At 41.2% G+C, this 11,979-nt stretch overlaps 1 protein-coding gene across 1 annotated transcript in view; it reads left to right on the forward strand.

Moving 5' to 3' along the window:
* The window catches only part of LOC131996879 (uncharacterized), a 27,120-nt gene extending 15,515 nt beyond the window's left edge, over positions 1–11,605 (forward strand). The window contains exons 4-6 of the mRNA XM_059367058.1: positions 5,762–5,865; positions 6,754–6,770; positions 11,467–11,605. Of these exons, the coding sequence (XP_059223041.1) occupies positions 5,762–5,865; positions 6,754–6,770; positions 11,467–11,605 (260 nt within the window). The remainder of the gene's footprint in view (positions 1–5,761; positions 5,866–6,753; positions 6,771–11,466) is intronic.
* Positions 11,606–11,979: the final 374 nt, after the last annotated feature.

Below are 11,979 nucleotides of genomic sequence, written 5' to 3' on the forward strand. Positions count from 1 at the left end.
CTCGAAACCTTAGCAGGTGCCACAAATGCTGTGGTGTTGGGGTTTTTTTCATGTGGCAAGCAACGAAATGTAAAATAATTCCATGACTCTAAGCTACAAAATAAAATTGAGTTTTTCCACTGAGAAGCTCTGTGGGCTAAAATGCAAAATGCAATTTCTCTTAACACAATATTGCCACTCGTTGGAATAGGGTGACTAGTGACTGAAAAAAAAAAGAATTCAAAAGACTGGATAGGGCATAGTGGGTATACGCTGCCCATCACTAAAAGGATCATTGAATTTCGGGTAAAGGGTTAGAAGGAGCAAGCCAGTTCATGCAGTTACAGTTCATTTCAAAGAATTTTCATATAACATTGCAGATTTCCAATGGGAATTTTTTCTACCAAGTATTGAATCAAATTTCCATTTGTAATGAAATATTGGTCCACAAGTTAAATGCATTATGGACATGGGGGGGGGGGTTTTTTTAGTCAATTTATTGGGAAATTTCAATTTGTGTATGGCAAATGAAGAAAAAATTGCTTGAGCTGTAAATAAATTTGAAAATGCTACATTAATATAACCCACAAGGAAAGGGGGTAGGGTAAAAGTTGCCTCAGGAAATACTAAAACAAGTAAAAGCGTGCTAAATTCGGCCAGGTCGAATCTTATATACCCTCCACCAGGGATCGCTTTCGTCGAGTTGCTTTTCCGGTATCTCTTTTTAGGCAAACAAAGGATAAAAAAAAAATAATTGCTTTGGTATTGGAGTTATATAAAGTTATCCGGTTCGATTGGGACCATAATTGAATTAAATGTTGGAGACCATAGTAGAAGTCATTGTATAAAATTTCAGCCAAATCGAGTAAGAATCGCGACCCTTAGGGGCTCAAGAAGTAAAATACGGAGATTGGTTTATAGGAGAGGTGTATCAGGCTATGGATGTATTCAGACCAAAATTGACACGTTTGTTGAACGAAGCCATTGTACAAAATTTCAACCAAATCTGATAATAAGTGCGCCCTCTAGAGGCTCAAGTAGTCAAGATCCCAGACTGGTTTATATGGCAGCTAAAACAGATAATGGACCGATTTGAACCATATTTAAAACAGATGTTGGAAGTCATAACAAAACACCTCGTGCCAAAGTTTAGCCAAATTGGGGAACAATTGCGCCCTCTAGAGGCTCAAGTAGTCCAGACCCCAGTTCGGTTTATATGAGAGATACATCAGGTTATGGACCGATTTCAATCGAACTTAGGACAGTTGTTGAAAGTCATAAGAAAACACCTCATGCCAAATTTCAGCAAAATCGGAAGAAAATTGCGCCCTCTAGTGGCTAAAAATGTCAAGATTCAAGATCTGTTTATATGACAGCAATATCAGGTAATGGACCGATTTGAACCAAACTAAGCACAAATGTTGAAAGTCATAACAAAACACGTCATGCCAAAATTTCAGCCAAATCGGGCGAAAATTGCGCCCTCTAGAGGCTCAAGTAGTCAAGAACCCAATTCGGTATATATGACAGCAATATCAGGTAATGGACCGATTTGAACCAAACTAAGCACAAATGTTGAAAGTCATAACAAAACATCTCATTCCAAATTTCAGCCAAATCGGATGAGAATTGCGCCCTCTAGAGGCTCAAGTAGTCAAGATTCAAGATCTGTTTATATGACAGCAATATCAGGTAATGGACCGATTTGAACCAAACTAAGCACAAATGTTGAAAGTCATAACAAAACATCTCATGCCAAATTTCAGCCAAATCGGATGCAAATTGCGCCCTCTAGTGGCTCAAAAATCAAGATTCAAGATCTGTTTATATGACAGCTATATCAGGTTATAAACCGATTTGAACCAAACTAAGCACAGTTGTTGAAAGTCATAACAAAACCCCTCGTGCCAAATTTCAGTCAAATCGGATAAGAATTGCGCCCTCTAGTGGTTCAAGAAGTCAAAACCCCAGATCGGTTTATATGACATTTATATCAGGTTGTGGACCGATTTCAACTATAGTTGGCACAGTTGTTGGAAATCATAACAAAAGATCTCGTGCCAAGTTTCATCTCAATCGGATGAAAATTGCGCCCTCTAGTGGCTCAAAAATCAAGATTCAAGATCTGTTTATATGACAGCTATATCAGGTTATAAACCGATTTGAACCAAACTAAGCACAGTTGTTGAAAGTCATAACAAAACCCCTCGTGCCAAATTTCAGTCAAATCGGATAAGAATTGCGCCCTCTAGTGGGTAAAGAAGTCAAAACCCCAGATCGGTTTATATGACAGCTATATCAGATTATGGACCGATTTCAACTATAGTTAGCACAGTTGTTGGAAATCATAACAAAACATCTCGGGCCAAGTTTCATCTCAATCGGATGAAAATTGCGCCCTCTAGTGGCTCAAGAAGTCTAGATTCAAGATCGGTTTATATGACAGCTATATCAGGTTATGAACTGTACTAAGCACAGTTGTTGGAAATCATAACAAAACATGTCATGCCAAATTTCAGCTAAATCCGATTAGAATTGCGCCCTCTAGAGGCTCAAGAAGTCAAGATCCAGGATCGATTTATATGGCAGCTATATAAGGTTATAGACCAATTTGAACCAAACTAAGCACAAATGTTGAAAGTCATAACAAAACATCTCATGCCAACTTTCAACTAAATCAGATAAGAATTGTGCCCCCTTGTGTGGCTCAAGAAGTCAAGATCCAAGATCGGTTTATATGGCAGCTATATCAAAACATGGACCAATATGGCCCATTTATAATCCCAATCGACCTACACTGCCAAAAAGTATTCGTGCAAAATTTCAAGCGGATAGCTTTACTCCTTCGAAAGTTAGGGTCCTTTCGATAGACGGTCGGACGGACAGACAGACGGACATGGCTAGATTGATGACATGGCAATCAAGAATATATATACTTTATGGGGTCTAAGACGCATATTTCGAGGTGTGACAAACAGAATGACGAAATTAGTATACCCCGCATCCTATGGTGGAGGGCATAAAAAGTAACCTCGAAAAACAAAATTTTAAGTTAGGAATTCAGTGCTACTTACAAAATCCTTAATTGTTTTTATTGCCACTCCCCTAAGTTGGTTTGTGCCTGGTATAGAGTCCCCCCCTAAGTGCCGATATCTGTTAGACGCGAAAGCCGATTAATGACAAAGGAAATGCTCCAACGTCTCATTATCTTCCCTTCGTGCCCTACACATGCTAACACTTGTGCCGTATCTGGATTGCATAAGTCAGCTCTTAGCTCTATTTGCCCCGCCATCATACCAATAGCATACCATACTGAGCTCCTTCTTACTTCCTTTCAGTAATAGCCTCGTTTTCTCACGATCTGTATTCCCCCATAGGATTTTCGCGGACCTTCCGACTGTTTCGCTGTTCCACAGTTTTTGTCGCCCACACCATTTAATCGTACAGCGTAGACCCGAAAGGCTTCGGGTTAACCAAGTTTATCGACGGCAGTGCTCTCTGGCCAAAACGTCTACCCTTTCATTCCCCCTTACTCCGATATGGCCAGGCACCCAAACGATGCGGATCATGCCATCCTCATAGAAGGGGTTTATCTCCTTCTTACACTGCAAGACTATTCGTGACCTTACCTTTCAGGTTGTTATTGTCCTTATGGCAAATTTACTGTCCGTAAAGATGTTCACACTCCACGTTCTCGCGTTAGCACCACACCACCTCACGCATTTCGTTTTACCGTCCTGGTTTTTATTGACCATATGGTCACTTTACTGTCGGTAAAGATGTTTACATTCGACGTCCTCGCGATAGCACCACACCACCTCACGCATTCCGCAATCGCCCGTATCTCTGCCTGTAGGGCCGTTTTATGGTCAAAGCAGACTAAAACAGATCTCAATCCCAGAGTTCTCAATGTAGATCCCCAGACCAACTCTGTCCTCTAGCTTTGATTCATTCGTGTGACATGACCTTCCAGACGGCAATACTAGGGTTCCGTCAATCCAGGAGTGTGCCGCTGGCACCAGTGCCTCGCACTCGACCTCAAGGTTAATCTCAGGTATTCGATCGGTAACATCTTCCGTTCTTTCCAGGTTTCTTGTCGTCCCCTCGATTATACCGCCATGGTATGAGCTGCTTCCATCCTCAATTCATTCTCCCATCGCCTTAAGCCTCATGTTCATAATGAGGGGGCTGTGAGCATTCCAAAACTATGCGGCCTAATCTAGACTTGAAGAGATCTACTGCTTTGCTGTCACTGGCTGGAACAGACGTCCCAATCATTGTGTCCGTCATGACAGATCACCTTCTGTGTGTGTGTCCCGCACTAGCAACCAGAGGGATTTCCACCTTAGGTTCTCATTTCGTTGAGAAACTGTCTGATTTAGCGGAAGTGAACATTCGCAAGTTTTTGGGTTTTTTAAAGCGATCTGGATGGTTCAACGGTAGGAACTGGAAGGCATCTTCCGTCTTCTGTTCCTGTGGTATCACAGTGGACGGAAACCTTTAAGTGAGTTTGATGGCATACTGCCACTTAAACCTAACCTAACCTTGGTCTCATAGCCGCAGTGGCTGCCTCACACTTAATCTGTATGACAAAGGGTCGGATATCTAGAATAGTCTCCAGTGCCCTAGTGGGCGTGGTCCTCATCGCTCCGCCTACGCCAAGACAACATGGTCTCTGAACCTCTTGTAACCCACCAAACTACTGAGGCGCTAGTAAGTATTGGCCTAATAAAGCTTCTATAGAGACAGTGGACTATTCTCGGATTCAGGCTCCATTTCGAGCCTACGGCTCGATTATATAGTGCCCAACATCTGTGAGCCTTCTCAGTACGATCCTGAATGTGACACTTCCAATTCAGTTTCCTGTCCAAGATCACACCTAAGTATTTGATCTTGTCAGATATCAAAATCGTACTATTGAGGAAACGTGGTGCGTTAAATTGGCCCAACTTCGTCTTCCTCATGAACAGGCATATTTCAGTCATCTCTGGGTTAACAGAGTCTAGCCCAGTCATTTGCCATATGCAAGACCCGTTCGACCCTTCTGCATAGCTGGTTCCGATCCTTTCCCCTTAGAAGTACAATAACATCGTCTGCATAGCAGACGGGTTCAAATTCCTACTCAGTCAGCATCCGTAATAGGTTATTTATGGTGGTCACCCAAGAGATGTGGCGATAAGATGCCCCCCAGTGGCGTGCCCTGTGCCACTATCTCCCTAATATTTATGTCATGGGACCTGAAATTCATCCACCTTTTCCTTACCATATGGTTTATCCAGTCTCTAAGGACCCGGTCCACCCGGTGCTGGTCTAAGGATTAAATCAATGTGTCGGTCCGCACATTATTAAACTCCTCCTCGATGTCAATGCAAACCGCCAAAGGGTACGTCTTGGTATCGAAGGATTCTTCTATTTTGTGCACAACCTCGTGTAGGACAGTTTCCACCGACGTTCCCTTGACATAGGCATGCTGTTTGTATTTGAGCAGTTCGCTGGATGTCTTACTCTTTGTCATGGTATCCACAATGCGTTCCATGGTTTGAGTAGAAAGGACATGAGGCTCATGGCCTGTAGGCTTTTGGTGTCGCATAACTTGCCTTGCCGGGCTTGGGTATAAACACTATCCTTGCCTCCTGCCAAGCTTTCGGAGCAAGACCTAGGCACGCTGTGAAAATAGTGGCCTGATAAGGTCCGGGTGATTTAAACGTTTTTAAGCTCCTCAAGGCTTGCTTGACCATAAATTCCGTTATGATAATCCTTTGATCAACCTCATTATTTCAAGATTCCGGTGTCTTCCGTCGTATCCTATGGAGAATGCGTTTTCATCAAAAACTTCAACAGGATACGACGGGACTCAAAAAGACCCCAAAATCTTGGAATAATGAGGTTGGTCGAAGGCTTATCCATCAGCTAAGGGTGACTTAGATGGTTTGAAACTCCTCAAGGTTTCTTTGACCATCATTTCTCTTATGATAAACCTTCGATCAACTTCATTATTCCAAGATTCCGGTGTCTCCGTGAATCCCGTCGTATCCTGTGGAAAATGGGTTTCCATGAACTTGTCCTCCGTTGTTTCTGCTCTCACTCTTATGTAGCGTACTAATGTTCCGGTTTGGACATGGGTTTTTGAGAGAAACTTTTTCATCTTGTCGGCGTTTTCGACTTGGTCACAGAAAAGCTATAGACCCGGTCACAGAAAAGCTTCCAGGAGGCACGTTTTGCCGCTCTGGTAATCTTAAAGTATTTCTTGAGCCGTATGTAATAAACATCCCAACAACTTCCGATTGTTTATAACGCGCTCTGTTAAAAATGTCTGCGGTCCTCTTTCCCAATACTGCGAATCTCCCTTATTCAGTCCTTAATTCAGTGACAGGTCCTTGATTCAGTGTTTATACATACACCATTGCCTATCATATGTAGCATACTTTCAGGCGGGGGCTGAGGCGACAGATTTAAGTTAATTTTGAACTCATACCACACTTTTTGAAAAAATTATTTGCAATAATTAGCCTTCTGCAAAGTTATTCTTTTTCAGAAAATGGCCTACTTTGATATACATTAGCTTTAATTAACCTTTTCGCATTGATTTAATTAAACCCACAAATCCTCAAACAAAGTCATATCAATCGTATGTGCATTTCAAAGCAAGTGGTTAGAGCATTTGCAATCTCAATTGTAAAAGACAAAGAGCTTTATTAATTTTGAATAATTTGAAAATGCCCATCAAACGTTAAATAAAAGCAAATGAACTATGCATATCTTTTGTTTATTTAGGAATGTAAGCCAATTAGGTAACTACAAATTTCTATGCTCTAAGAGTTATCATTATCCGATGCCTTTTATGTACCACAATACTAATGTGATATGGGGTATTAAAAGTAAGTGCAGTAGTTGAAATGCCAAGCGGCATTACAAATACTTATAGACTTGGAAAAGCTTTTTGAATCGTTTTTACTAAGTCCATCCGTCTATGTGTTATTGTTCGTCTGTTTTCAAAGTAAAACAAGAAAAAAGGCTGGGTACTTGGTCTTTCTGGTCTCCAATACCTTCCAATTGATGCCCTTATTGTGCCCATCGGAACACATTTGGATATGGGTGGCGTCTTTGGGGTAAGGGGGAGGGTCCACCTCCATCGGATATCTAAAAATTATATAGCCTATGTTTCCTTCCAGACAAACGTACACAATCTATGAACATTTTGAGAAAATCGGTTCAGCCAAGTCCATTGATCCATTCGATCTTATTTTGTTGTCAGATTCGAAATCTACTCCCTAATACCTTTCATTTGAGCCCCATAATGAAATGTTCGTCCAATATGTCTGCTTAAGGGACTTTTGGGGTTGGGGCGGCCAAAGGGGTACTTCCACTCAAATTTTAATACCATATTCGTATTCTACTCTCCCATACCTTTCATTTGATACCTATATTGTCCCGATTGGTCCACTTTTGATTTTTGGTTGTGTTTTTGGTATGAGGGAGAGGGTCCGTCCCCCTTCCGTTACCGAAAAATTATATAGCCTATGTTTCCTTCCAGACCAATCTATGCGAAAATTTCGAGAAAATCGGTTCTGCCTTTTTTCAGTCTGTACGGAACAAACAAACCGAGTCCCATATATCGGTGATTGGCTAATGTGCCCATTTGGGGCGTTTTTGTGGGGGTGGGGTGACCCCCAATACTTCGACATGAATTTGTATGCCATATTCGTTATCTACTCCCGCATGCTTTTCATTTGATACCCATATTGTCCTTATCGGTCCACTATAGATTTTGGGTGGGTGTTTTTCAGGTAACTGTGGAGGGTCCTTCCCCTTCCGTTATCGATAATTATAAAGCCTATTCCTACTTCCTGAACATATTCGTAATCTACTCCCGAATACCTTTCATTTGAGCCCCATATTGTCATGATGGTCAAGTAGCCCTATTTTAAGGGGTTTTGGGGCCGGGACGGACCCCCTGGTACTTGGACCCATCTTTTATTATAAAATTCGTACTCTACTCTTGAATACCTTTCATTTGAATCCCATATTGTCCCAATCGGTACACTTTTATTTTTGGGTAATACTTTTGGGGTAAAGGGGAGGGTCCGCTCCCCCTTCCGATATCAAAAAATCATATAGCTTAAGTTTCCATCCAGACCAAACTACACAATCTGTGATTTCAAGGTAATCGGTTCAGCAGTTTTTGAGTCTATACGGAACAAACAAACACAAATTGCATTTTATATATAACAAGGGATTTCGAGGTGTACCCCGATCCTATGGTGGTGGGTATAAAAACTGACATCGATTAACTGTAGTGGCCACAACATGCATATCTCTTTAGCAGGTAGTTCGTAGTGTCGACACGTTTCTCTCACTGAAAACACTTGAAAGACTGAAATGCTTCAATGTGAGGGAGAGAATTTCACCATAAGACTTCAGTATGTCATGGAACCAGGGCTGCAGAATCTGAGCCTTGGGCTAATAAGCCGGAGTCCGAGAAAGGTTCGGAGTAGGGGAAAGCGTACTCAACTTCGAAGCGACATCCTAGTCAGGCTCAATAGTCCGACACTGACATCGACTCCGGCTACAAAACCTCGACTACGTAGCATGGAACACCTACTTCAAACCCTGATATTCCGGGAAGTACTTCTTTTGAGGTGTTTCTTCGATAGACAAGTAAACCATGGTGGATTTCTTGTGGTGTTTTTTCGATGTACAGGTAAACCACGGTTCATTTCTCGTTCTAATCTCGTTCTTCTCTTTCTAAGTACAAAAACTTCAACTTGGATTATGTTTCTCTTTTCAGTATATACGACTTTTTTATACCCACCACCGAAGGATGGGGGAATATTCATTTTGTCATTCCGTATCCATTTCCGACCCTATAGAGTACCAGCGTAAAAATCTAAGATGACCTAGCCATATCCGTCCTTCTCTCCATCTGTCTGTTGAAATCACGCTACAGTCTTTAAAAATAGAGATATTGAGCTGAAATTTTGCACAGATTCTGTTTTTGTCCATAAGCGGGTAAAGTTCGAAGATGGGCTATATAGGACTATATCTTGATATAGCCCCCATATAGACCGATCCACCGATTTGGGGTCTTAGACCCATAAAAGCCACATTTGTTATCTGATTTTGCTGAAATTTGGGACAGTGAGTTTCGTTAGGACCTTTGACATCTTTCTTGAATTTGGATCAGATCGGTTCAGATTTGGATATAGCCCCCATATAGACCGATCCGCCGATTTAAGGTCTTAGGCCCATAAAAGCCACATTTATTAACCGATTTTGCTGAAATTTGGGACAGTGAGTTGCGTTAGGTTTCTCAATCTTCTTCTTGAATTTGGCCCAGATCGGTCCAGATTTGGATATAGCTGCCTTATAGACCGATCTGTAGATTTAAGGTCTTGCGCCCAAAAAAGGTACATTTATTGTCCGATTTTGTCAACATTTTGAATAGTGAGTTGTGTTGGGCCCTTCGACATCCTTCTTTAATTTGGCCCAGATCGGTTCAGATATGGATATAGCTGCCATATAGACAGATCTCTCGATTTAAGGTTTTGGGTTCATAAAGGGAGCATTTATTGTTCGATTTCGCCGAAATTTGGGACAGTGAGTTTTGTCAGGCTCTTCGACATTTTTCTTCCATTTGGCTCAGATCGGTTCAGAATTGGATATAGCTGCCATATAGACCGATTTCTCGATTTAGGGTTTTGGGGTCATAAAATTCGCATTTATTGTCCGATTTCGCCGAAATTTGGGACAGTGAGTTTTGTCAGGCTCTTCGACATATTTCTGCAAATTGGCATAGATCGGTCGAGTTTTGGATATAGCTGCCATATAGACCGATCTCTCGATTTAGGGTTTTGGGGTCATAAAATTCGCATTTATTGTCCGATTTTGCCAAAATTTTGGATAGTGAGTTGTGTTGGGCCCTTTGACATCCTTCGTTAATATGGCCAAGATCGGTCCAGATTTGGATATAGCTGCCATATAGACCGATCTCTCGATTTAAGGTTTTGGGGACATAAAAGGCGCATTTATTATCCGATTTCATCGAAATTTGGAAAAGTGAGTTGTGTTAGAACCTTCGATATATATCTGCAATTTAGCTTAGATCGGTCCAGTTTTGGATATAGCTGCCATATAGACCGATCCCTCGATTCAAGGTTTTGGGTCCATAAAAGGCGCATTTATTGTCCGATTTCTACGAAATTTGGGACAGTGAGTTTTCTCAGGCTCTTCGATATCCTTTTTCAATTTGGCCTAGATCGGTCCAGAGTCGAATATAGCTGCCATATAGACGAATCTCTCGATTTAAGATTTTGGGCCCATAGAAGGCGCATTTATTGTCTGATGTCGCCGAAATTCAAGACAGTGAGTTGTGTTAGGCCCTACGGCATTCTTTTTCCATTTGGTTCAGATCGGTCCAGATTTGAATATAGCTGCCATATAGACCGATCTCTCGATTTAAGGTTTTGGGTCCATAAAAGGCGCATTTAATGTTCGATTTCGCCGAAATTATTGAAAATGAGTTTTGTCAGGCTCTTCGACATTTTTCTTCCATTTGGCTCAGATCGGTTCAGAATTGGATATAGCTGCCATATAGACCGATCTCTCGATTTAGGGTTTTGGGGTCATAAAATTCGCATTTATTGTCCGATTTCGCCGAAATTTGGGACAATGAGTTGTGTTAGGCTCTTCGACGTTTATCTGCAACTTGGCCCAAATCGGTGCAGATTAGGATATAGCTGCCACATAGACCGATATCTTGTTTTAAAGTCTTTGCCCTATAAAAGTCGCATTTTTAATCATATTTCACTGGCATTTGACACAGTGACTTATGTTAGGCTTTTCGACATCCGTGTCGTATATGGTTCCGATCGGTTTATTTTTAGAGCTATATCTAAAAGACCGATATTTTGTTATACACAATTGAACAATGACTTAATCCAAAGTAGAATTTTTTTGATCCAAATCGGAAAAAATTTCGATATAGCTGCTATGGGGCATAAGGTATGCATTTTTCACCGGATTTTGATGAAAGGTGGTTAACATATATACCTCAGGTGGTGGGTATCCAAAGTTCGGCCCGGCCGAACTTAACGACTTTTTACTTGTTCATAGTTTCTAATGCAGAAAAGGTGAATCATTGTCTTTCAGTGTAACCCTTATGATCATATCGACTTCCATTTTAACAATCTTGATATTTTTCCTAGACACACAAATACCAACGATTTTCTATATCTCCATAAAACCTTCAATTTCTCATGTTGTAAACATAATTTTCCATTGGCATACAAAAGTTTTAACTCAAATTAAATCCCATTCGCATTGTTGGCTTAACTCCACAGCAAGATACCAAGTGAACCCTTTACTTGTCTCCATGCAAAATTAAAATATGGTATTATTCCAGCAAGGATATCAAATGAAAATATATATCCTGCCATGTATATTCTTGCTCTCTGCATGATGTCTGTTGGTGATGCCTTTATGCAACAGGAAAGCTGTGGAAGACAACGATGACGATGATGATGATGATGCCATCACACATCACACATCATGGCATCAGCTCAAGTGCAATGACATCAAATGGTGTATGCTCAGACGCCAAGTGTTGGGCCAACAACACCAAACTTAGGGCACACTGTTTGTGGGGCGTAGTTTCCGTGCCACCACAAAAAGGTATGAATGGGAGGTAACAGACTGCAAAATTGCATCCTTTTCGCACTGTTGAGGAGAGTGAAACCTGGCTTCGTTGTCATAGGCGTTGGTATATATGCAAATTATTTGGGGCATAGTTGGAATTTTTTTCTTCTGCTTAACATTTGGTTTTCATAACATGACTCCACTGGAAGTCAATATTTACTCATATGGGACTACTCAATAGCAATATGGCACTGCCATGAGAATGACCGACCAGGTTTTAACGCTTCACGAAGCAACCTTCATTGAGATTTATAGCCTGCTGGGTTATTAAGTGTTGAGTTTATATTTTGAGACTTCATAGACTAG

Source organism: Stomoxys calcitrans, chromosome 4, assembly GCF_963082655.1.
Source record: "Stomoxys calcitrans chromosome 4, idStoCalc2.1, whole genome shotgun sequence".
NCBI lineage: Eukaryota > Metazoa > Arthropoda > Insecta > Diptera > Muscidae > Stomoxys > Stomoxys calcitrans.